Consider the following 27,556-nt stretch of genomic DNA (forward strand, 5'->3'; position numbering starts at 1 on the left):
TTTGCCTCTACTAGGGATGAGAAATAGATAGAGCAAGGTACTGTCAATTTTTTGGTTCTGACACCCTATCTTTATCAGGAAACCACATTCTCGACAAGACTCTCCCATCGGATACCTCTATTAGTTGGTTTTATGGCTAGTAGCAAATATTTTGGCAAAATGTTGAACCATCTTTTAATTTCTACTGTACATGACTATTCCCTTGGATTTGGCTCTAAACAGCATGAAGATTGAGAGTAAGCCTTAATTTATTCTGTATCCTGAATATTTAGTGGAATGTATTATACCCGGTAAACTACTCAAATATTTGAGGTGAAATATAGCAAGGAGGTTATAATATTTTCCCTTTGTCTTGTTCTTAAATGTGTCTTATGGAAAAGAGCATGTCCATTCTTTCAGTCATTCAACAGCTATGTATTGAACTATGTGCCAAGTACTAGCAACAGAGAAGGGGACAAATCCTAGTAAAACCCCTGTTCTGACAGAGCCTGTTTTCTTGAGGTATTCTTTTAAACTGCAGCCTGCAACCCACAAGAGAATACTGAAATCATTTCAGTGAGTTGCAACAGCATTATTTTAAATGAATGAAACATAACGGAATAGAACTTATCAGAGGATGTTACATAGAAAAGTATTTCCTGAATATTCCGTTTCAGTTATGTGTGTATAATGGATATGATGTAAAATACATTTTTTAGTTAGTCCAGGACTGCACACTGTGGAAGTTGCATCTCAGTTTAAATCTCATTTTAAATGTTTACTTACCAGCAAGAGCTATAAGTAGAGCATGTTAGACAACTCAGATTGAATGAAATACATACACGCCTCCATGTGTAGGGGATTCTGCTATACACTGGGGATACATGGATGATGAAGTCACAGTCCTGTCCATAAGGTACTCATGAAGAACGTAAGCAATCAATCACAATTTGATGTGTTAAAACAGAAAGATGTTCACATTTAATTAATTAAAAATTAACAATTCATTTTTGGATATAACTCTTACTGTTTCATTTTGGATGTAACTCTTACTGTTTCTCATAATGATACTAGTCAATACAAAATGTGTATATCTAGTGCTTTTCCCAAGGTCAGTTAATGAGTGGCTTAGGTATAGAGTCCAGGTTCCTCAGCCTTAACCTACTTCTTTTTCTTTGTATAGTTATCCTAGTGTGATTTTATTTACATTTTCTTAAACAGCATCTCAGTTTAAATCTCTTTTAAATTTCTTATTGTGAACAACTTCAGATTAAGATAGGGGTCATTACTGTTAATTAATCATTTTTCCTGAAAAGTGTGAAATTACCATGATCCCTCATATAACTTAACAAGTGAAAACAGCCATCGTTTACTATTTGCTTAAAATCCTTGTAATATACACCCCTCATTTTAAGCATATCTCGCTTTTTTGTGCTTAGAAGATACTGTATTTTTGCTTGAAGCTTTGAAGCAGATAGACCATAAATTGCTGAAGGTTCAGATGATGCTTAACATTTTTAAGCAACAAAATTACTTTTTAATTATGTTTACTTGTTTTTAAAAAAAATGATGCTTTTGCACACTCAATAGGTTATAGTATGAACATTACTTTCATATACAGTGGAAAACCAAAAAATGCTTGTGATTTGCTTTATCATGATATTCCCAGTATTGCAGTGATCTGGAACCCCACCCACCACCTCTCCAAGGTTTATGGTACTGGGAACAATAACTCAGATCTGAAGCAGGAAAATCTAGTTTTTCAACTGTACTTCAACCAGACAACTCTTTCTATATAATATTCAATGAGTTAGAATATACACCATAGATTATACTGAGATCTGCTGAACACAATGTTAAATTATTTATCTGGTGATCAACTTATTGCTGAAAATAAACTACAAATTACAGTTACATTATAGCATACACTGCTATCCCTTATATATACTGTATATAGTTTACAGTGCTTAGTTCAGGTTAAGATATTTATTTTTATAGTTTCCACAAATAGTTGAAAAACTAGTAAATTTGCTCCATAAGTTTTTCTGGCTGAAAGGCTGAAGACAAACTGTCAACTCTAGCACACAAAAGAGTAAAAAAGGCTATACAATTAACACCCAATTTTATACATATATTATGATGGATATATACAACAGTGTGCTTTTAATGCTTTAATTTGGCATTCCTTTGTTCTCTGCAGTATTACACTCCTTTAGATAAAGCGAGGAAATTACAAAAATTAAGTGTTGCAACTGATAAAAGCATACAAATGGAGCTCATTTAGCTACTAATCATGTGTTGGGTACCATTCTATGCATTTTAGTTAAACTGACTTTCATGATCCTTGTAACAACCTTATTAGTTAGCTATGGTATTATTCTCATTTTAGAAAAGACCAGAAGCAAAGAAAAGTTAAGTAACTTTCCCAAGGTCAAACTAAAGGGTAAGATGCAAATCCACGCACTCTAATTCCAGGTTATCCCACAAAGACAAAGAACCACGTCACACAATTTCTTATTATACCAGAATGCAGACAGCTTGACTAAGAAGGCGGCAGAGTACAGCTTCCTGCTATTCCTGCCTCAACCCTGATTCTTTCTCACACTTATACTCTTGTTTGGAATCAGTGTGAATAGTCTGAACTCCTATTTGCCATCTAGGAAGGACTGGCTAGGAAGGCTTATTAGCACAGCAGAGTAGCAGGCACCCAGAGGTAACCAGCTAGGTGACTGAAACACAGAAACCATTGCTGGTGTCCAGCAGTATACTTCTATATTCTCCAGCAAGAAGCAGCTATGAACAAAATGGTAAAGCAGAGAAAGGGTGACAGGTCCTAGTGAGGGAACTTCAGGTGAGTTCAACATATCATGTAAAAGTAATTAGTATGTACCAAGCTCTGGGAATAAAAAGAGTAAGACTGTCTGCCACAAGCTCACTGCAGAGTGAGGAACTTCAAAATCTACACTGCACCATTATTGTTTGATGTCTACAGATAAAACAGCAACAGGCCAGAGTGAATACCGATTGAACTGTCACAGTTCTTGCTTCTTTTTTTGTTAACCTTTTAAAAGTAACACATTAATGAAGTTGATATGTTTTAAATCTCCAGCTTGAGAATATGACACAAAATAGTTGATAAACTGAATTAACCCACTAATTCTCTTTAATTCAAATGAACAAAGACTGTAAAATCTTACAGAGTATTTATAGGCTGATTTGACTGACAGCAGAGGGGGGAAATTGATGAGCAGAGGAGTGGTGAGAATTCTGAGAAAGAAGTCCTTGCATAGAAGAGTATGGAACCTAATACACAATCTAAAGTTTGACTTCAGATAGACCACAGGCAATTCATTCCCATATGCATGTACCAGTAAGGAACTGGAAGTGGTAGCGAAATTCCCATTGCACGTAACAGGAAGGAACTGGACGTGGTAGTGAAAGGTAGTGAAACTTCTCTTCAATTGTTCCTTTTGCTTATAAAGCAAAATAAGAGTAAGGCACGGAAAGAGAATATGAAATACTGTGGTGTGATGAAGAGTGGGAAAGTCAGTTGGTTAGATATAAGGAGGCATTGCCAGATGGCAGTTAGGGTCCTCTTGGGGTTTGAGGTGACAGTTTTCAAGTGAGATTAGTCAGTATGGCTGTTTGTTTTTCTCTAGCTATATGCAGCTGCTGAGGTATAGGCTCGATGGAGAGTTTAGTTCAACTAGGTTTGCCAGATAAGGAACACAGAGGTAATGATTATAATGGTAGAAAACAGAACCTAATTTAGATGAGGGGGTGAGTAAGGGATTATTTTAAGGAATTAAGCAGGGTGGCAGCTGTGAAATTTGTAGGCCAGGCTGATAGGTTGAAGACCCAGGCTAGAGGTGATGTTGTAGTTTGTCTGGAGGCTGAATTCCTTTTTCCTTAAGGAACCTCAGTATCATTTTCTTAAGGCCTCCAATTTGACTGGATGACATCCATGCACACTATGGAGAACAGGTGGCTTCACTCAATGTCTACTGTTTTAAGAGTCAATCCATACCTCAAAAGTACCTTCATGGCAACATCTAGACTGGTGTTTGAAAATTAGCTACCACAGCCTAGCCATACTGAGACAAACAAAAACAAAAACAAAAACTAACCATCACAGAAATAACTACAGTAAAGGTTCAGGATGTAGGGGTACTTTTTTCTTTCCTGTCACTGTCCATTCATGAGTTCCAGAGAGTAAAGTGGAAGCTGGTTTAGGAAGGATGTGAGATTAGGACAAATAGAGAAATGTGGCACTTTCTAGGAATGGGAGGGCAAATATAATACAGTAGTTAAGAGTATAGAGTTTAGTGTCAGAGCTTTTGGTATAAGGCTATGTTCTATCTGCCACTTATGGCGTGATTCTGAGCAAGTTTTTCAAATAAACCTGCTTCAATATTTTAAAAAGGGAAACTAGAATCAACAATTCTGTATCAGCAAAAGACTATTATGAAAAATATTACACTACAATTCAGTAAAGTAAAATCTTCAAATACTATGAAGTCGATTAATTGCTATTATTTGGGGCCATCATAGTCACATATAAAAATACCTCCCAATTAAACTGAAACTTAAACTTATTTTCATGTATTTCTTTTGTTACTTTTCTTCCTATAATTTAAGATGATTTTGGCAGCCTTCCCTTTACATTCCAAGTGGGTGACACTTGAATAATAACATTACTTTGGAATTGAAATAATCTTGCAGAAAATTTGACAGTCAACAAATGGGAAGTAGACCATGTTAAGAAAAATCCACTGAACAAAAAAATTCACTAAAAAGTAGGATCTCTATGGTTTTAGAAAGTATTTAATTTATAAGTTTCATTAAATTCGATTTAGTTAACTTCATGCATCATCATAAGTGTGACCTTGAAACTGATACACATTATAGTAGTTCCAAGAATAACATGGTTTTGTTCAATGTCATTTCACCATAATGTGGATGAGAGACAATTGTCTCCCAGGGCTACTACCTGTGCGGAGTTTGCACGTTCTACCACAATCACAGAACTTTTCCTGGCACTCTGGTTTCCTCCCACACCCCAAAGGTGTGCACAATAGGTACACTGGTGTGTTTTAACTGTTTCGGTCTGCGTGAGTGTGGGTACGGTGTGCATGCACCTAGGAAGAGAATGACATTCTGTTCAGGGTTGGTTCCCACCTTCAGCCCTGAAATGCTGATAGGCTCTGGACATCCTTGACACTGAACTGGAACAAGGGGTTTGGAAAATGAATGAATACAAATAACGCTTTAATGTTATAAGTGGTTTGGGTCTTTATTTAGAAGTTTGGTAAGTTTTCGTGAGCAGAAACATGAGGAAGGAACTTATCTCTTTTTTATCAATTAGACTATGGTAAAACTAGCTTCATTTTACATTGTTTCATTTAATATTAGTTTCCCAAGTACCTATTGATGACTTGAAGTGAGGAATTACTGTAAAACAAAGGACTGGTAGTCACTAAGATGCCTGGACCTAAACTCCTGAGTATTTGCCAATCATAGAAAGTTTTCTTCAGTTTTTGAATATTTCAAATTTTCCATTTTAAGTATAATTAGACTACTATCCCATGTCCAGTCAAGGGATTGCTAAAAGAAAACACTAAACATTTTTGGGTTTACAAAATACTTTCTACAGATCATATGGTAGGCAGAATAAATCCCTGAGGTATCCACACACTAATCTCTGGAACCTGTGAATATGTTAATATAGGGACTTTTGCAGCTTTAATTTCAGTTAAAGACCTTAAAATAGAAAGATTATTTTGGTACTCCTTATGGGTCCCATCTAATTACATAAGCAATTAAAAGCAAAGAATCTTCTCTGGATGCAGGTAGAACAGATGCAGCAGAAGAGGTAGTCAGAGATATCTGAAGTATGAGATGGGTTCAATGCACTACTGATGATTTGAAGATGAAGGATGCAGATGAAGATGTTTTAAGTACCAATGAGGCCTCTAGCTGACAGCAAAGGATGGGACTTCAGCCCTATGACCACAAGCAACTAAATTTTGCTAGCAATCTAATAAGTTTGGAAACAGATTTGCCCCCAGAGCCTAGAGTGGCTAACATCTTGATTTCAGCCTTGTGAGATCTGCAACAGAGAAAGCAGCCTAGTCCACCTGGACTGCTGATGAACAGAAGTGTGAGATAATAACTATACAGTGTTTGAAACTGCTAACTTTGGGGAAATTTATTACTGCAGCAATAGAAAACAAATACAGAAATTGAATTCTTTTCTCATATATATCAAACAAACAACAAAACAAGATACTGCATATAAGAGGGCAAATTTATGATTGTCCTTTTTATCAGCTAGCCTCATGGGTACTTTTTTTTGGCCAAGTGGTAGAAGCAGGACTGCCTAGGAAGCACATTTGGTACTGAAAATTGAGACTAGATAATACTAACTACTTACTCTGTAAGAATTCAGAAAGTGGCAATGTTTTCAAAAAGATTATCTTCCAAGTAGTGACTAAGATCCAACTTCACACACAAAAAAACATTAAAAATATTTCCCCAATCTAGTCCCAGGGTTTAAAAAAAGAGTAAAAAGAGAATATTTGATATTTTTCCTATTCCACTTCTATCCTATTACAACAATCAAGGATAAAATCCAGAAATGTAAAGTTCAAGGGAAAAAGAACAGAAACATATTTGACATAAAGAAAAGGGGGATTAGATGACATTTCATGCAATTAAATACAAAATTACACCTAATACTACTGCCTAGTAAAAATACCATTCACTAGATAAGTATTTATTTACAGAATTGGTCCCTTTAGTGACAGGTCTTATTCAAGACACAGGTGATACTACGATGTTATCAAGGAACATAGTCCAGTGGGATGCACACAATTATAATATGTGCAGCTGGAGACATCCAAGCTATTAAGTTCTGGTGTAGTCTAAAGTTATACTAAGGTTTATTTAGGCAGGAGTAAGGCTTGGTGACTGTAAGCCCCACACTGTTCAAGGCTGAAGTGCATAACCAGAACACAGAAATTCACCTAACTGTGATGAATAAAGGTTAAGCTACAGTCTGAAGGAGCAGGGGGGTTATAGCTAATCAGTGCTGGATTAGGACATTCCAGACAGAAGAGCATGTATAAAGATATTGGAATAAGAACTAGAAGTAGCCGGCTCAGCTAACTAAAAAATTTCATTGTGTGAGCATAAAGTAAAAGTATGTATGTTGTGAAGGGGTGGGAAGCAGAGGGAAAATGGTAAAGACAGGCCTTTAACAGTTATATAAGGGTCATATCATAAAGGGTATTTTACTTTATCCGGTAGGTGAATTTCAAGCAGAGAACTGACACATTTATTTATGTTTCTTAAAGATAAGTTTGGAAACAGAAGGGAAAATGAAATGAATTAATACAGGAGTCTGAAAATAGAAAAAAGCTATTATATTATACAAAGAGAATGATGGACTGAACTTGAGAAGCAAGAGTGGAAATGGGGATGAGGTAATCAATTTACAGAATATTCAGACAGTAAAATATGTTTTATAGGTTCTCAGCTGTCATTTCCAACTTCTTGGCAGCCTTATCCACAACTCACCATAAACAATGAAAAAGCCAGATATCCCCTACCCAGCTTCGATGGTCACATGTGAGCCAATTCTGGACAATCTCTTGGGATAAGAGGATGACTCTGGCAAAGCCTTTACTTTCTATTGAAAGAAGAGCGGTGCCTATAGAGAAAAGCCTTACCTCTATCTTCCTTCATACTTTGCTGAATGAACATACTATGTTTGTTGCTATGACAATCATTTTACAACTGTGAGGAGACAAGCCAAGAACAAAAGCCAACACTTTGAGGACAGCAGAGTAGAGAGGTGGAAAGCCTTGGTCCTTGGTGTTCTGGCTGAGCTGCTGAAATAACCCAGGAACTATTTATCTCTGGACTTAAGTATCCTTCCTTCCAGTTAAGTCACTGGATGTCAATGTCTGTTACTTTCAGACAGAATCAACCAAACTAAAGCAAAGTGACAGGACCTGGTGTCTTGACAGTGAGAGGTTTGTAACAAAGAGGAGTTGCGTTTTCCTCCCAGGATCCTCGCTTGGGAAGCTGAGTAGAAGAAAGTGCTGGTTATCAAGATAAAACAAAAATCCAGGAGGTATGAGGGATGGGGCCAGTTTCAGGTGAATTAAGGGGGAAGGATCTGAGGGAATCTGAGGATGGAAGGAGAAAAGTTTGTTTCTGAATAATCTGATTTGATATATATAATCATTTAGGTGAAGAGTATATTTAGACTTTCTGGGACTTGGTCAAAAAGTTTGAATTAGATCTACAGATGTATGGGAGATCAGGTCCTGTCACACCTGTGTGACTTCACACTCTCCTGGAGTAGTCTAACAGAGCTAGGAAGGTCGAAAAAATGTAATCCAGACAAAAACTTCCCTATTTGAGGAGTCCTAAAAAGGGTTTCTTTTTCTGTTCTTTTAAGACACTGAAGATGTAAACAGACTATTTAAAAATAGGAAATTGTTTATAGAATGATTTTTAAACATCATCAGAAAAATGCATATCTTTATTTAAAAAAACAGTAGCCAAGATAATCTGAAAAACACAAAATCTGGATCTGACAAATGAAGACCTTGTGTTAAATTGACTACACTAGAGATTGTGCTAGCAATTGAAACTAGTTTGAATCACCTGCTAGTAAATTAGAAACATGTGAATAACCTCATCCCAAATTCTGGAAATAATTCCAGTATATGTTTTACTGATGGCAGACTGCCCCAAAGTACACAGAAAAACATAATCAATGAGAAGGCAGGAAACAATAATTTAGCTGCGCTACGTAAAATTAAATAACCATTTGAGGATAATACTACTCTTCCATGAAAAGGAAGTTAATACAAGTGACCCTGATACAATTATTTTCAAAAATATGGGATTTAGGGTAGAAAAGAAATGATCAGCAGCCTCCCAATTTAGTAAACAAGAAAAATACAATAAGAGCTGGAGCAGAGTCTGACAGGGACCCAGAATACAAGGCATGAAGACCCTATAAACAGTGATTATAAGTGCAAATCAAAGTTTGAGTTCCATGTACACATAATTTGGACTAGACAACTGACGTACGTGACCTGTACAAACAACAGCAATCTTCATAAAAGGTTATCTATGAGGTGTTACGAAAGATAAAAAAAGGAACTTGCCCTTGACATAAAGCAAAAATGTTTTAAGAACCAAGACTGAGAAAAATAAGTGTAACAGATACAAATTTGTACCTTACCCACCGGAACTACTGCTCCCAACCACATTTAAATGGGTCTCTCTGGTCCACAGACCCATTCAGTCCTTCATTCAAGCCCCGAACTAACAAAAGAGCTAACGAAACTTTCAGTTTTGTTTATGTGCCCTACACTCTAGTTCTACTGGACCAGCTGATAATTCCAAAATCCAATGATGCTTCCCTACTCCTGCCATTCTGCTCATGGTGATTGTTCTTGCCTGCGCAGTTCCTACCAATCCTTCAAGTTCCTTTTGTCTTTGAGCATTCCGTGATCCTACAACCATAGCAGTCTCCTCTTTTACATCTTTTTCTTCTCTTATCAAAATCACGCTATTCTGTTTTGAATTCTTACTATTGTACCTCATCTATGATATTCTAAATTACTGAACAGACAATTCATTTATATGGCTTCTGAAGAGTCAAAATTAAAGAACTGTAGATTGCTGAATTAGACAGAAGTCCAACTGAAAGTCCTCAAACGAACATGAAAGGATAATTACAAATCTAATAATTCAACTATTTACAATTCTGATAAATGTTCATAGACTCCTCTTGATAGGAAAAAAGCAATACATGAGAAACATATGTGAATATTACTCAGTAAAGAATAAATCAGACTATGGTCTAGAAATCCAGATCTTAATTTTAGTTACCTAGTTTAGCTCTTAGCTACCAGGTTTAAATTATCTCTTTTCCTATCTGTTTCCTCTTTAACTACTTAACATAATACCATATAAGGAATCAGACTGTTAATATTTTTAACCTCTTTGAGAACACTTTCTTTAAAGCACTGGTTTGAATATCATCTCTAGCATTTCCTACATTTACCACAATCAGCAAAGATTTTTGAGTCACAGAATATCTAAAATGTTAAGAAGTCCATTATATGCCAACGAGTGTATTTTCAGTTTTATTAAAAAAGCAAAACTTCTCTCTTCCTCTACTTTTCACAGATAACCTTTAGGCTATAAAACCATGGCCCTCTCGGGCCTCCCTGGTAGCGTGGGCCGTTGAGTGCAGCGCTGGGAAGCTGTCCGCAGCCTCTGCAGTGCAGGTTCAATCCCTGCCGGCAGTGGAGATGACCTCATGGTGGAGCAGACCTCTCCTGTCTCGCCCGCTCTTCCCCTCAGTGTATTTCATCAGTCTGCCTGTTCTGATCCCCCCTCCTCCACATCTGACCTGTACCCTGGTTCTTCTATAAATAAATCTTAAAAATAAATTATGGCCCTCTAGCCATTGTGTAATCCTAATTTATAAAGGGTTTTTAATAATCTAGCAGGGCATCCAGTGTTCCCCAGAGAATCCTGATGGATGGTTTGTAATGAATAAGAAACCAAATTTAGATGGGGGAGGTGGGGGAAAAGACAGAAATAGTAAAAGGGCAATAAACAGTCATGAGAAATAAAGGTATCTAACTGAATACAAAAACCTTAAATCTAGAGAATTATTTCTTCACCAGTGACACAGGCGAAAGACTTTTTACAAAGTACTGTCTTTTCTTAGGATCTCTAGTTCTGATTATTCTTCTTTGTAACTTTTTGTATACTGTTTCACTCTTCTCACACATCAATCTATCTCCTTTCCCTCCAAATTCACATCAGAAATCAACTCAAAGCAACTCATATCCCAGGCAACTCTACACCCTCCTGACATAACTCCCATATTATGGGATGGGGGCATTCCTTTCTATGCAAGATTTACGCTGTAAATTTATAAACTTTTAAACAATGCAAGGAAACATAAAGTTTAGATCTGTGAATGAGAATCAAGACTTCTCACCTTTAGTATTTCTACTCTTCTAAATCGCTAATCCAGAAAACGTCAGGAACTTCTCCATTGGTCAATTCACTTAAAAATTTTAAACATTTTAAACAAAAAAACACAAATTTTTCCGAAACAAAAAAAAAATTAACCCTACATCTAACTGCAACGATAATTCTCTCTGGATATTTCAATTGCAATTACAAGGCAAGACCAATCCTTGGCCTCGATTAAGTGTGCTTGCAGTACTCCAAAGTTAATGACATAATAAACAAACCCTTCCATTCCCTCTCCTGTGGTCACGTCAGATACCTGTTGCATCACCTGCAAAGTGGTCTCCAGAACGTAGGAAAGCACTACCGTGATCTCTAAATAATTCCTGTTGGACTAATTTTCTTGATAAATTTTAACCTCATTCATTTTAACGAGGCCGCCTTGGAGGCAAAGACTATTGCCGGCTCCGTTCACCTTTGAGAGATTCTAACACAGGCAGGGCAGCTGCGACTTTCTGGACTTAAGAGAGCTTGGGAGTTCCGAAGACTTGGGCATGAAGAGATGTATGGCTGGGCAGCAGCAGAGCAGCAGGGAGGGCGCCCGGGAAGTGGGCAGCACCTGAGTGCAGGTGGTGGGCGCAGGGGTCGGATGCGCGACGGAAGCTCTGCGGGAAGGACACTGCCAGTCGGTCAAGGGGTCGGGCCCAGCGCCGGGGTCCGAGCCAAGCTGGGGGACGCGGGTGAGATTCAGCCGACCTGAGCCGAGGCTGAAGCCCCCGGGCTGACTGGGCAGCACTACCCCGCGCGTGGACGTGTGAGAGGACTGAAAAATAATATCCCCTCCCCCCACTCCCAGAGAACTAAGCTGGAGGCGGAGACGCGCGGCAGGAAGCGCGTGGGGCCGGGGTCCGAGCCCGACCCGCGGGGCCTGGGCCGGGGCTCGGGCCGCCAGGGGCCGCACTCACCATGTCGTACACGTTGAGCACCACTAACTGATTAGCCCCCATCCTCCTCCCCGCGGCCACCGCCTCGTCCTCCAGCCGCTCCGTCTCCGCGGGGCCGAGGCCGCTTCTACCCCCGGGGGCGCCTTAGGGGGCCAGAGCCAGGTTCGAAGCGCTCAGCCCGGCCGCGGTGGCCAGGGCGGGAGCTCGGGGGCGCCGCCGACAGGACACTAAGCGCGAACGCGGCCGGACCGGTGGCGAGCCCGCTCCGGCTCAGGCGCCACCCCTAGGCAGCAGACACGTGGGGGAAGGCGGGGCCTGAGCGGGGGGTGGGCCCTGACACCCCGAAGGCGGGGCCAGCCCGGCCCGGGCAGAGCCTGCGCTCTGACTTTCTCCTGCCGCACCTCGGGACCTAAAATGGCGCAGCCTACGCGCCTCTCCACGCTAAAGGAGCCGGGTCCCAGAAAGACTACAGTTCCCAGCATGCACTGCAGCGATGGTGCCGCTACTCCCAGTTTAAAGTGCACGGGCTGAGTCTCAACCACCGGGCGTGTTTTCAGCGGCGGACTACAGCTCCCAGCATGCTCGGAGGTCCCGATCCCTGCAAGACTAAGCGTCCCCAGGAGACTAAGCTCCCCAGCATGCAGTGCATTAGATCTACCCCTGATACTATGCGGGTCGCCCTTGGGCTGCTGTGAAGTCTTGTGCCTTCGACCCCGCTTCGCTGTTGCTGCTACTGTTAGTTTATGTCGCAGCGAGCCCGCTGAAGCCAAAGAAATGTGGCGAAAGATCAGAGTGACCCTGTTTTCCCAAACCTTCCTCCCTTTCCTCCCTGTTTTTTTTTTGGGGGGGTTGCAGGGGGCAAAGGGATGGATGGAGAAATGGGGGGGGGCGCAGCTGTAACATGTATCTGGTTAATCCTCAATATAGAAATTTACATTTTATGAGACTGTCCTGCTGAGATGAGAAGAGAGTACAGTTTTCATAGATTAGCACAACGCTGGTGAAAGGTTTGGCGCGGTAAAGAAAGGAGAGCCAGGCTAAATTTCTCAAAGGGAGGGAAAGTTTATTGACCCAAGGCGGGGGTCACTGGAGTCGCGCCAGTTGTTAGCGGGAAGCAGGGTTTTATAGGGTGAGGAGAGGTCGGGTGGGTAGTTGGGCTCCTATGGCGGGAAAAGTTTGTAGGGCAGGTAGAGGTTCTTTGTTTGAGAAGAGACTCGTGGGGGGAGGGGGGAGGCTCATTGTCTGAGTTCTCCAGGCAGGTATCCTCATTCCTGCCCCCCAGGTGGGCTTCCTGGTTGGCTTCTGCATTGTGGCCTCCTGCATGGACCTTTCAGCTGGGATGCAGTAGGTTTTCGTTTTCATTCAACAAATGTTTGTTACTTGCCTACCATATTCCAGGCACTGTTAGGTCTTGGAGAATACAGTAACAAACAAGAGAGGACAAACAGACTATCATTGTTGTGCCCAACGTCGACCAGTGTAGCCCCCAAGGACACACAGACAGCTGATGCAAGAACACAAAGGAGTTGATTACAGGCTCACTACACGCACAGACCGATGCAATGGCAGAGGGCTAGAGCGCAGAGCAGAGGAAGCAGGGGTCTTTTATAGGGTCACAAGCAGGTGTGAATTCTGAAACAAGCTGGCAATTACTCATTGGCTACTACAAAGGCATTTTGGCGCGCACGGTTATAGTGTCAAACTGATTGGACGGTTAAAGATGCTGTCCATTTATGGATAAGACTGCCCTCATTGGTGGCCGGGGTGGTCTGCTTTTTCGTCACCAAGAGGAGTGAGGGTTGTGACTGTTGAAACTATCTCCAGAATGCGGCTGTACAAGGACTAACATATCAAGATGGAGGATATACAAAATGGCGAAATTTCGGCTAAGCTTGGTTCCACAGTCATTTGTGTTTTACAAAGAATTAAAATGGGATGAAGTGATTGATAGTAATCTCAGGTTGACTGCAGGAGACCTGTCTGTGTAGGTATTATTGTTATAGGACAGCCCCGATACAAAACGGGTTGCTTGACTGTGGGTCCTCACCCACGCGCTTAGAAGACTTATCAATACTCTGCTGCAGGCACACATGAAAGGTTAATAAAAGGTTTATTTACAAGGAAAGGGCAAATGAGGAAATGTACAACTCAGGGAGAAAAGTGGGAGACAAAGTTTTAAATGCGTCCTACCCGATCCGCCGATTTGGAATCCCAAATGGCTCTCTGAGAGCTGGCCGCAAGCCAGGAGGCGAGCGAGAGAGCGAGCCCCCCGCCAAGGCCCATGTGTTTGGTTTTTTATACCAATCCTGGGTGCTTAACTCCACCCTCAGTTCACTGCCACCTTCCCTTTGGTGGTGACAGGATTTGTCTTTCCCAATGTCTTGGTAGCTTTGGTCTGGAGTGGGGGTGGGGTCCACAAAGCCTGCATGGAATTAGCTCAGGACATCCTTTCCCCCCTTTCACTTTTGCCACCATTTCCATGGTGCTGAAGATCAAATATATGGATGCTGGGATATAGTCTCAGATGAAAATTTTCCAGGGTTCCAGCGTGAAAGAAAACCAGTCCCTCCAGATATTGTCCATTGTGGAAAGCAAAAGTCCTCCATTCTTGAAAAAACAGTTCATCAGTCCAAGCCAAAAAAAAAAAAAAAAAAAAATCTGGAGGCATTAGCCAGAACAAGACAGCCAATGTGTCAAAATCGCAGGAAAAAGAAATCTTAAAATGGTTCGACTTATGTAAAAACAAGTTCTCTCATCCCTGATCCCAAATTTTTGAACAGGATAGCAAAAGTTTGCAAACTAATGGTACTTTTAAACCATATTGCCTATTTTTGCATAAAATCACAGGGCAGAATAACTAAGCAGCAATTTTAGCTGGCTTTGTTGGAATACTCCGTATAGGATCAGAGGGAACTGTGGACATCTGGTCCATGTAGGCTTCTGGAACAAAGTTGGTTTCATCAGACTCCACCTGGGCTTTCTTCTTCTCGAGGGTACCAGGGACTTTTCGTTGGCTGGGTTGTCCAGTCCTGCCAATGGAGGCAAGCTTCCGCACCTTCTTTGGAAGTCTCTGGAACCCTATGAACAAAGCAAACAGGTTCTCCTCTTCTTGGTTCAGCTCTGTTTCAACTTTTTGGAAGAACTCCACTCAAAGCCACACAATGAAACTTATGTCCAATTTTTTCAGTTTAAGCAAACAAAATCCCTACGGAAGTTATGCAAAAACAGATTCTGAGATAAGTAGTAAAAGATTACTACCACTATTTTTATGCTGTGTTGGTATCAAGGGGAGAGAAAATGCAAACACAAGTTAGCTTTGCTGGAAAAAAAAATTGCAACCTTGCGGCAGATCCTGGTCACCAAAACAAGAAAACTTTGTGGATTCAGAACAAAATGCAAAAAAATTACCAGTATTATGTCAAAGAAAACTTAGTAAATATCAGGTGTATTTCCAGGTCTATTCAGTCCTTAATAAGAAAGTTTTACTGTCAACCCTTCCATCAATAGGAATTTGTTGAGACCTTTTCTCCCTATATTTCCAGAAACAATTTCTGCAGATATTAAACAATTGAAGTATACAATATTTCCAGGTGACGATCACCATTGACAATTTACATTCATATCAGGTCAAGGTGTTACCTATTTTGCTAAGTGACAATGCTTCCCTTCTAGTTTTACCCCACTAGGTGAGCCAAATAGAACAAATTCATCTAATGCCTTTCCCAGGAGGAAAGGGAGAAACTTTGTGGAGTGTCTCAGGAGTTCTACTGAGGTTCCACAAAATTTCCTTGCATCAGCCAAATGACAGGCTACCAAATTTGTACTTGAATTTAGATTTCTGGGAAGCTTTGCCATAAATATCAGAAAAAATAACAGAAACAATATTCAATCTCTATGAAGGCACTGGCTTACTTCAGTAGTACAATGTTGACAGGAAACCATAACCTTTGTGTTTCCTCATAACTGGAGACTCTCTTTTTTTTTTTTTCTTCACTGTCTATGGGCACCATGTATACCAATTTGTCAGTCACTGGAGGCCAAGACAAGGACACAAGGAACGGACATACAGACAACATATAGACACAAAGAGCTCTTTAGTTACCATTTATCACGTGTGGGATATCTCATACAACTGCAGTTTCACTCATAGGCCAAAGTAACAAAAACAAGCAGAGAAAAGAAAAAAAAAATCTCAAAGTTAAAAACAAAAAGTTAAAAGGAAATACCAAAATCAAGATTGAATGCCTTTCTGTGTAAAAAAAAAAAAAAATACTGGCAACATATGCATGATCCTAGATGTTATTTCACGTCTCCTAAACTTTGAAAGGAAGAAGATTGGTTAGAGCATGTTGCCGTGGACCAGCACAGCAGTGGAGGTGCAGCAGCATGTTAGTTTTCTCACGGTTTCTTCAGAAAAAGTGAGTCCTTGGGTATCCTGCAACAATAACTGGAAAAGAAGTCAGTAACATTCAAATTTTTGTCTGTTTCTTAAACATCTCAAGTCCTCAATGGGTTCACAAGACCAATGGGACTTCGTCTCTGGGTCAGTTCTTCCTGGGGCTTTCTTAACTCTGGAATGATGTACCCAGGGTTTTATGCCTGCAAGTTTCAGAGAAGTATGTGTGCTCAACAAAACATCATAGGGACCAGTCCATTTTTCCGACAGCTGGTTTTGGGCATCCCCACTCTGCCAAGTCTTCAGTAAGACCTGATCTCCAGGTCTGAAGGGATGCAATGGTTGATCAGGAGGCATAGAGATCCTTGAGGTTGCAAAGTTATGAATTACTGCCAGAACCTCCAGGATGTGTTTCAGATGTTGTGTGATCCAGCAATCTTGTGCTATTTCCGGACTGGGTTTCAGAACCGAGGCCTGGAAAGGTCTTCCAAACACAATCTCAAAGGGGCTAATTGTAGCTCACTTCTAGGTGCCACTCTTATGTGGAGGAGGGCAAGGGATATTACCTTGTCCCAATGAAGTTGTGTTTCTTGGCACAGTTTTGCCAAGGTTTTCTTCAAGGTGTGGTTCATCTTTTCTGTTTGCCCAGGAGACTGCAGTCTCCATGCAGCATGCAATTTCCAGTTTATCTGTAACGCACTGCTTACTGCATGAGTAACGTCAGAGACGAATGCCGGCCCATTATCACTCTGTATGGAGTTGGACAACCCAAAGCGAGGGATTATCTCTTTCAGAGATAATTATCTCTTGCTGTTTTGCAACCTCGGAAACTGTTTCCATCTTTGTGGGAAATGCTTGCACCCATCCCGAGAACGTGTCCACAAAAACCAAGAGGTATTTGAAATTGCCTTTTGTTCTAGGCATTTGTGTAAAGTCCACCTGCCAGTCCTCAAAAGGGCACTTGCCCCGATATTGAACCCCAATGGCTTTAGGGTGGGAGTCAATCTTGGGGTTATTCCTGGCACATAATTCACAATCTCGGGTGATCTGTTGTGCTATTTTGTGTAAATACGGGCCCTTCAAATATGGGCGCACTGTTTCTAATAAGGCATCTCTCCCATAGTGAGATCCTTCATGAAGATGTTTTAGCACCGGGTATACCAGGGCCTCCGGGAGGAGTATCATCCCATGGGAGTTTACTCTCCAAGTGGAGCTGGAGAGCTCCCCATGCACGAGCTCTCTCCTCATCCTGCACGGTGTATTCAGGAGCATACTGAGTCAGGTCCACAAGAGGGATGAGTGCACCCTGGAGAGCAGAACCGGCAGCGGCCTTAGCCACCCGATCAGCTGCCCTGTTGCCCTTTGCCATGTAAGACCCACCCTTTTGGTGGCCAGGACAATGCATCATGGCAACAGCTGATGGTAAAGCTACTGACTTTAACAGGGCCAGGATTTCTAATGGGTGTTTGATGTCCTTGTTACTGGCAGTTAGGAGTCCCCGCTCCTTCCAAATGGCCCCATGTATGTGGAGAATCATAAAAGAGTACTTGGAGTCAGTAAATATATTGACTCTTTTACCTTTTGAGAGTTCCAATGCATGGGTCAGGCCTATTAATTTGGCTTTTTGCGCATATGTACTTGCCGGAAGAGCCTTGGCCTCCACAGTGTTCTGGAGCGTCACCACTGCATATCCCGCACATCGACAACCTTGGTCCATGAAGCTGCTGCCATCTGTAAATAGCTCCTACTCTGGATCTGGCAGAGGCTGGTCAGTCAGATCTGGTAGGCTGGCATACACTGTGTCTATGGTTTCTAAACAGTTATGGATTAAAGTGTCATCCTCAGGTCCATCTGCATTGCTTGGAAGCAGTGTGGCGGGGTTCAGGGAGTTAGAAACCTGCAGCTTCACATTAGGATTGTCCAACAGAGTTACTTGATATTTTCCCATTCTCCCAGCAGTCAATCAAAGTCCACCCTTCTGCTCTAGCAATGTCAAGACCTGATGTGGCACACACACAGTGATGGGCTGACCCAGTGTAAACTCTGCCTCGTGTAAGAGGTCACAAGTGGCAGCTACAGCACACAAACATGGAGGCCATCCCTTAGTGGTGTGGTCCAATTGTTTGGACAGATAAGCAATGGGCTGCATTTCTGGCCCCAACAATTGGATTAGCACTCTTAGGCCAACCCCCTGTCTCTCATGTACATAAAGTCTGAATGGCTTCCTAAGATCTGGAAGCCCTAATGCTGGTGCTGAGATCAACTTTACTTGTATATCATCAAAGGCGTTTTGACATTCTGGGGTCCAAGACAAAGGTTCAGAGCCCAGGCCTTTGAGAGCATCATATAAGGGTTTTGCTATTAATCCAAAGTTAGGAATCCAAATCCTGCAAAACCCAGCCATACCCAAAAATCCGCTCAACTGTAGCCGGTTGCTGGGGACTTTAAGGGCTGAAATTACCTGTTTCCTTTCTGTCATCAGGCTCCGTCTGCCTTTCTTAATTTCAAACTCCAAATACGTCACCATTTGTTTACAGATCTATACGTCACCTTATAGCCACATTCTCAGGTGGTTCAGTACCACTATGGTATTTTCCAGACAAGATTTGTAGTCTGGACTTGCAATCAATAAATCATCTACATATTGCAACAAGATGCCCTGGTTTAATTGAACCTTCCTGAGATCCCTGGTCAGTATTTCCCCAAAAACAGTTGGGGAGTTCTTAAACCCCTGTGGAAGCACAGTCCAGCAATACTGGAGAGTGCTCTTGGACTTAGGGTCTTGCCACTCAAAGGCAAAAAGCAGTTGATCCTGGACATCTATTGGGATACAGAAAAAGGCATCCTTCAGGTCTAATACTGAAAACCACCCGAAGTCACCAGGTATAGCAGTTAATAAGGTGTAGGGATTAGGCACGGTGGGATGTAAATCCTGAGCAATGTCATTAATGGCCCTTAAATCTTGGACAAAATGGTACTCGCCTGTATGGGGTTTCTTCACTGGCAGAATCGGAGTGTTGTACGGTGAGCGACAGGGCCAAATGAGTCCAGATTGAAGGAACCTTTTCAATACTGGCTCAATTTCCCTCAAGGCCTCCTCCTTTAAGGGGTATTGTTTCCTCCTCGGGGTTCTGCTCCCCTCTATCACTTCTATCTTTACAGGCTCTGCATTTTTCGCATGTCCTGGGGTTCCATCAGTCTATACCCATTTACTTACTCTTTCAACAATTTCTGGAGGTAAAATTTCACCTTTCGGTGGAACATCTTGAGTAAGTAACATCTGGCACCGCAGAGCATGCTCTGGAGGCAACTGTAGGTGAAGCCTCTGATGTTTTGGTGAGAATATAATTCATGTGTTGAGCTTACTTAAAAGGTCAAGACCAAGTAGAGGGATTGGACACTCTTCCATGTATAGGAAGCTATGCTGGAGCTGTGTGGTGCCCAGCTGGCACTCCAAAGGTTGTAAGAAGGCTTTCTGTTGTGGCCTTCCCGTAATCCCAGTGACTGCTACAGTCTCTTTGCTCATTTTAGTTAATTTTGAATTCAAAACTGAGTGTCCACCAAGAAATCAATCATCCCCACAGTGAGTGTTACCCAGGGCTCTGAGGGGTTATTGTAATGGGCTTCTTTAGATCTAGTGGAGCCCCTGGGCACCCCTATTCTGCACCTGAACTTTCTCCATGAACTATCATTTGTCTCCTTTCCTCTGCACTTGGCTCTAGATTCCTTCTACTCTGTCTATATTCCCTCCTATCTTCACCGGAGGCTCTACCCTGTGCTGTCATTTGTCTCCTTTCCTCTGTACTGGGCTCTCAATTCCTTCTGTCTGTATTCCCTGTCATCATCTGAGCCTCTACTCTGTGCTAACATTTGTCTTCTTTCCTCTCTCCTTGGTTCCTGGTTCTGTGTACTCCTTCTATCTTCCCTCCTGTAACCCCTGCGTGAATCATCATATTGTGGTGTTCTCAGCCTTCTATCCTGCCTTCTGTAATTATTGAATCTGCTGCTTCCCTGTAATCTGGGACAACTGTACTTCCAATGTCCCTCTTCCCTACAGAAAGCACACTGATTTCTTCCTAGGGGTTCATGTCTCTATCCATTACTATTTCCCTGAACTCCTGTTCTGTGCTCTCTTTGTAGGAAAACAGTCGTAGGTTTCGGTCTCCTGTCCTCTCTATTATTATAAACCCTAAATGCTAAGTCCACTACCTGGGTTAGACTCATCTCTGTGACGCCGTCCACCTTAGCTAACTTTTTCTTTATGTCTGGGGCACTATGGGTAATGAACTTCATAGTGATCAGACGAGCATTTTCTGGGGCATCTGGGTTTATATCCATGTGGTTAGTGTATGTTGAATAATTCTCTCAAGGAACTCTGATGGATCCTCATTAGTCCTTGTTAAAGTTGTAATATTTTGTTAAAGTTTTTGTTTGGGGATTCCCTGCTGCAGTCCTACCAATAAACATTTTTTATACAGATCCAACATTGCCATTCCTCCATTGTTAGGGTGCCATCCAGGATCTATCTCTGGGACAACAACCTCTGGCTCTGGGGATTGTCTATCCTGTTGGTGTGTTATAGGGCAAATGAGGAAATGTACAACTAAGGGAGAAAAGTGGGAGACAAAGTTTTAAATGTGTCCTACCCGATCCACTGATTTGGAATCCCAAATGGTGCTCTGAGAGCTGGCCATGAGCCAGGAGCCGTGAAGCCAGGAGGCAAGCAAGAGAGTGAGTCCCCCAAGGCCCACGTGTTTGGTTTTTTATACCAATCCTGGCTGCTTAACTCCACCCTCAGGTCCCTGCCACCTTCCCTTCGATGGTGACAGGATTTGTCTTTCCCAAAGTCCTGATGGCTTTGGTCTGGAGTGGGGGTGGAGTCCACAAAGCTTGTATGGGATTAGCTCAGAACATCCTTTCCCCCTAACATTATTACTTAACATAACTCTTTCAAGGAACTCACATTCTCATTGACCTTTTATTGATGCTATGGTGTCTTTCTAAAACTGTTTCGCTTGGGAATTCCCTGACTCACTCCTGCTAACAAGTACTTCTGACAGTGCTCTAACCTTTTCATATCCTCATCATTGAGGTCCCAGTTAGGGTCTACCATTGGGACAGCTTCTAGGGTTTCTATTGATAGATCCTACTGGTGGAGATAAGCCTCTTCACCAGCCTTGCCTAAAGTCACTCTCTGTTCACTGGATGTTAATAATGTATTTAATATGAATTCTATGTCTGCCCAAGTAGCTGAATGGGAGACAAAAATAGATGTAAACAAATTGGTTATCTTTTTATGAGCTTGCTGGTATAGAAGGACAGGGTTTTCCCAGTTCAGGAGGTACCCAGTGGAAAGGGTTGTATGACCAATAATATCCAACAGGCTAACTCCGTTCAATTCACTCAGAACTCTCATTTGGTGAAGAGGGAACTGTCCTGCCACAGGGAAGCTCTTTTTTTTCCATATTGGGTGCCCTGACTAGTATGAGAAGAAGAAACTGTTCTAGAGGCATCAATGAGGTCTGTAGACACACCATAGCTGCCCCCAAAGTGGCCCTTTCTACATGGTGTGTCCAAGGGTGCCAATAAGTGTGAGGGGAAGGTGGTTCTCCTTTTTTTTTTTTTTTTTATAGAGGCATGTTTTATTTGTTTATTTATTTATTTGTTTGTTCGTTTTTTGTCTATACAAGCACTGGGTACAGTCAGAAGCGCGGGAGGGTGAGAGAATTCACCAGAGCCAGAGCAGGGAGCAGAGCAGGCAGAAGGACCGAAGTACACTGCCGAGGGGAGCAGCGGGCGGCAGGAGAGGTCTGCGCGCCATGTGGGACCCTCCTCCGGTGGCCAGGGAACAGCCAGGGATCGAACCGGCACCGCAGAGGCCGCGGGCAGCTTCTCAACCCAGCGCTCAACTGCTGCGCCACTGGGGAGGCCCAAGTTCTCCTTTTCTTTGTACCATCAAGTGGGCCTCTGGCTTTTCCAAAACTAATTTACAGAGTTCAAACAGTTCTTGTTGAATCTCAACTGAAAGGAACTATAGAAAATATACACACATATACCCAAGAAGCCCTGAGAAGCAAACATCCTAAATTAGAGGTTGTAAATAAGCCCCAAATGTACACCTGCAGCATCTCCAAGAAAACAAAAATCAACCTTATTAGATTTGCCAAACCAAAACCTAGGCTGTAAGAAGTAGAAGGAGCAGGGGCAGGGGAGAAGAAGAAGGAAGGGAAGAAGGAGAGGAAGCAGTGCCATCCAAATTGAAAGTGAATACTTGTCTGTTCAATATTACTGTAAATCAAATTCTGTCATCTGTCTTGCAAGTGCAGTGCACTATGGTGACCGATGCAATGAAAAGACTCTTGGGCTCGTCAACCAAGGTGTCCAGTCCCACCTGGGTCACCAAATTGAAACTGTGCAAACCTGGGGAACATCACAGTTTGTGGGTCTTCATCCATGCACTTAAAATTGCAAGACACAGCTCAGAGTACAGCAACAAGGTTTATTTACAAGGGGGAAATTGGGAGAGAGATTTAAAAAAGGAAAGAGTTTCGAAGGCCACAAATAGCTGTCTGTCCTCTTCCAGATAGTGTGTGCAGTGTCTAATAGTCCAAACCAAAAGTTGCTCATGAATGATGGAGTTGTCCCTTCTATGAGAGCCTAAAGCTGCGGGAACACCAATAAGTGTTGGGCCAGGACCCACTCATAGTGGTAGCTGGAGGTAATCACAGGTGATGCTGCTGAGGTGGTGCCACAGCAGTCAGCAACAGCAGTCCAGAGGCTGGCTGGGCAGTTCTGGACACAACAATAACAGGAAACAGCACTAGAGATGGTACAAGGCACAAGTTGGTGGTACTAGTCAGCAAGGGAGGTGGCCCGGTGGTTCCAAGTGGATCTCAGAAGCAAAGGTCTTCCCAAGTAAGAGTCTTCATTAAGTCAGAGATCTGAGGCAAAAGTGTTCCCAGGAAAGAGTCTTGACAAGTATGTGTGAATATGTCTGCTACCCTGTCTTATATAGATTTCAGGGTGTGTAGGCTTCAAACCTAATTGGTGTGTTTTCAGAACGGGTGCTGTTTTCAAAACTTGGTTGGCACTAGCCTGGGTTCAAGCCTGATGTTTTTTCAAAAATGCAGGATTCAAAAAAGCCGATTCCCACTGGCATGCCAATACCTGCCCTGAGCCAAGTTGGCCATCAAATCTGGTTTGTGCTGGGTGTGGTGGTGGGCTCAGAGGGTGCAGCGGAGCAAGGCACTTTCTGCTGCATCCAGTTGCTGAAGGGGGCTCTCTGGTGGAGCTGGGTATGCACTGCTGCAGCCTGGAAGAAGATGTTTCTCGTACAGTATTACCAGAGAGCAATGGGCCAGTTTTGCATGCTTAGAACCTGGGTGTGGTGTGGAGCAGGTGTGCAGAGTCAATATATTCAGAAACATCCATCCAGAGGGCTCTAGCCCAGTCTTTATGATATCTGACAAAGCATAACAGACCTGCTTTGATTGAGTGTTGAAACCTATCCTCAGCCCTGCGACTCCTGGTCTCATTCAGCCCATAGAATGAAAGGATCTTCTTTCACCCTTTGTTACTTGTGATGATAAGCTCTTTATGAACTACCACTGAGGCACCCTAGTTCTCACACTTAACTTTTAATTGCTGTGGTTTTCTCACTAATCTTCTACAGGTTGTCAAGAGAGATGTGTTGGGGAGATTCTGAGCTAAGAAAACACTTACAAGCTGTTGGTGGGGTTGTAAATTGCTGTAGCCTCTATGGAAAATCCTATCAAGTTTCCTCAAATAATTAAAAAAAATAGAACTACTACATACCATTTTCACCTCTGCGTATACCATTTTCACCTCTGGGTATATCTCCAAAAGAAATGAAATTTCGAGGAGCTATCTGCACTCCCATGTTTGTTGCAGCATTGTTCACGGCGGCCAACATATGGAAACAATCTAAGTTCTGTCAACAAATGTAGTATATGGGTAAAATGGATGAGTATTCAGCTGAGAAGAAGAAGAAGATCAAGCTATTTGCAACAGCATAGATCCAATTTGAGGACACCATGCTAAGTGAAATAAACCAGAAAGAGAAACAAATACCATAAAATCTCACTTAAATGTGAAATCTAAAAAAGATAAACTTATAAAATAGAAACTAGAATGGTGGATACAGAGGCTGGAGGTGGGGGAATTGGGATGTTACTTAAGGGTAAAAACTTGGAACAAGTAGACAAATAAGTCCTGCAGAGCTAATACACAGCATATCGATTTTAGTCAACAATACTGTATCATAAATATCAAAGGTGTTAAGAGACGAGATTTTAATTTTCCCTACCACCAAAGAGATAAATATGCTATTTGCTAGGTGTTAATGCCCCGATGGCAATTATATTATGATATATAAACATGTCAAATAAACATGTTGTATACTTTATACTTATATAACATTGTATACTTTATACTTATACAATATATATTAATATTTTTATCTATCATCTATCTCTACCTTAATTAGCAATAACCCATCAACTTTGCTGTGTTTTATAATTCTTGCACAATTGCACCTGCCATGGCACTTCTCTCCACCAGGATTTCCCCAGGTCACTACCGATGAAAACTTTAGTAACTGAAACACCACCTTGATCCAGGAACTCTTTGTGCCCCAAATACATGTCAGAATGCTGCCCTTTCTGCCTGCTGAGTACTGGGTGAGCAAGTTTTGAATCACCTCTGTCTTCTCAGACCACTCATATTACCACTAGTGCTAGCCCAGGTTCTCCAAGAAATAGCCACCAACATGGAATTAAATGTGCAAGGGTTTATTTTACTAGGGCAAGTGCTTACATGAAAGGAAGTAGGAGGTTGTGGAAGATTGAGATGGTCATTAGGCCATGTAGACATGTGATATGTGATGTTGGGTGGAGGTGTCCTTAGCTGTCATGCATCTAAGGTTTGGTAAAGCCTTTGTGAGCCTGGGGAATTCTATGTCTACCCAGAATTCACTCTCCTTAGGTACTCCATCCACATTCTGCCATTAGAAGGTGAGGGGGGCACTTGGCTTTGGAGCAAATGTGGCAGTAGATTGCAGAGGGTAGAAACTGATACAGTGAGACATCTACACTCTTTCACTAGGAGGCCTGCAAGAAGCATTCTATGGCTGCCACAAGCCACTACTCTTCCTACCACCCAAACTGCCTAACCCTTTGTAACAGTGGGTGAAACATTCAATTCATAGTTTCAGAATCTCATCCTGTCTGTCCTGCATAAGGATATTGATCCAGTGACCAGCTTCCATCTCTTTTGGGTCATCAATTTCCTCTAACTACTGGATTGTTCCTATCAGTATTCATAATTTCTTGCTCACTTCACTTCTGCCTCCTGTTGCCTGCCATTTGTTTGCTTCCCATTACTGAGAAAAAAGGGACTCCTTAGAAGAGTTCTCTGTACTTGCAGTATGCACTCTGTTTCTCATTCTTTTGTTCACAATGAAAAAAGTTTTATTTTTTATGATTTATTAAATAGTATCAATTCAATATGGTGGGAAACAATAACAATAAAATAAATATGAACAGGAATTGCATCATTTTAAATTTGGTTATTATCATATTTTCTTTCTTTGTGCACTTTGTTTTACATTAGGAGAAAATTTTGCAACCTGCTTTTCTGATATTTCCTTCTTTCCCAGGTTTGAGGGTTTTATGACTTTCCCACTCTGTTTAATTTTTTTATTCAGGTAAAATTGATTTACAACGATGTATATGATTCAGAGATACAGGATCACACCTCTTCCCACCCACCACCAATCACCCACAGACCTTTGGGCCCCCTCCACACCTGTTTTCCACCTTCTCTTTCCCTAGTAGCCTCATTTCTACAGCCAAACTTCTAGCGTTTCTTATGGGTTTGGTTCTTTCTCACCCATCATTTCTCTATTCCACATGTAAGTGGTACCATCCAGTACTTGTCTTTCTCCTTTTGACCTATTTTGTTTAGCATCATCCACTCCACTTCCACTTATCCATGTTGTCATTAATGGCAGAAGTTCATCTTTTTAAAAGTGACTGAGTTTTATTGTGCATATATATCACATCTTCCTAACTGACACATCTGTACTTGAATAGTTAGGTTGGTTACATAACTTGGCTATTGTCAATGGTGTATACATCCTTTCAAATTAGTGTTTCTTCATTCTTTGGCTAAATGCATAGGAAAGGAATTGCTGTATCATATGGCAGATCTATCTTTAATATTTTGATATATTTAATATAAATATTAATTTATATTTATTAACTATAATTAATGTATATTTATTAAATATAAATATAATTTAATATTATGATTTAATATTAATTTATATTAAATATAAATATAATTTAGTATAACTATTAATTATTTTAATATTTAATTTAAAACTCCATACTATTTTCCATGAGGACTGGGTCAGTCTTTATTCCCATCCACAGTGTACAATGCATTCTTTTTCTCCATATTCTTGTTAATTTAATGTACCATTTCCACAGGTATGAGGTAATATCACATTGTAGTTTTTATTTCCATTTCCCTGATGATAAATTGACAATGAGAATTTTTGATGAGGCTGTTGGCCATCTGAATATCTTCTTTAGAGAATGTCTATTTAGTTCTGCCCTTTTTTGATTGGGTTATTTGTTTTCTTTTTGTCGAGCTGTTTGAGTTCCTTATAGATCTTGAATATCAGCGCCTTGTCAAATGTATTATGTGCAAATATTTTCTCTCCTTAAGTAGGGTGCCTTTCATTATAATGATAGCTGCTTTCCCTCTGCAGAAACCTTTTATTTGATGTTTATATTATCTTTTTTTCTACTTGCTATTGGAGAGTGTTCCATAAAGACATCGTTGAAGCCAATGTCATGGAATGTTTTGCCTGTTTTCTTTTATGAATTTTATGGTTTCAGGTTTACATTCAAGCCTTTAATTCATTTTGAGGTAATTTTTGTATATGGTATGAGATAGTGATCTAGCTTCATTCTCCTGCATATGGCTACTCAGTTTTCCAAATAAATTTTGTTGGAGATTTCCCTTTCTCCAACATATGCTATGTCTCCTTTGTCATAGATAATCTTTCCATATAAGTGTGAATTTATTTCTGGGGTCTCAATTCTATTTTGTTTTTCTGTGTGTCTATTTTTAATTTAAATGCCACACTGTTTTGATTACTATAGCTTTGTAGAATAGTCTGAAGTGTGAATGT

The 27,556-nt window shown here is 41.2% G+C and overlaps 1 protein-coding gene across 2 annotated transcripts in view; it reads right to left on the reverse strand.

Annotated features, from left to right (window-relative positions):
• DESI2 (desumoylating isopeptidase 2) overlaps positions 1–12,002 on the reverse strand; it is a gene marked incomplete at both ends in the record, with an annotated part of 48,178 nt that extends 36,176 nt beyond the window's left edge. For both annotated transcript variants that reach the window (XM_084254179.1, XM_084254178.1), the window contains one exon: positions 11,961–12,002. In XM_084254179.1, the coding sequence (XP_084110305.1) occupies positions 11,961–12,002 (42 nt within the window). The remainder of the gene's footprint in view (positions 1–11,960) is intronic.
• Positions 12,003–27,556: the final 15,554 nt, after the last annotated feature.

Source organism: Talpa europaea (genome assembly GCF_964194135.1).
Source record: "Talpa europaea genome assembly, chromosome: 14".
Taxonomy (NCBI): domain Eukaryota; kingdom Metazoa; phylum Chordata; class Mammalia; order Eulipotyphla; family Talpidae; genus Talpa; species Talpa europaea.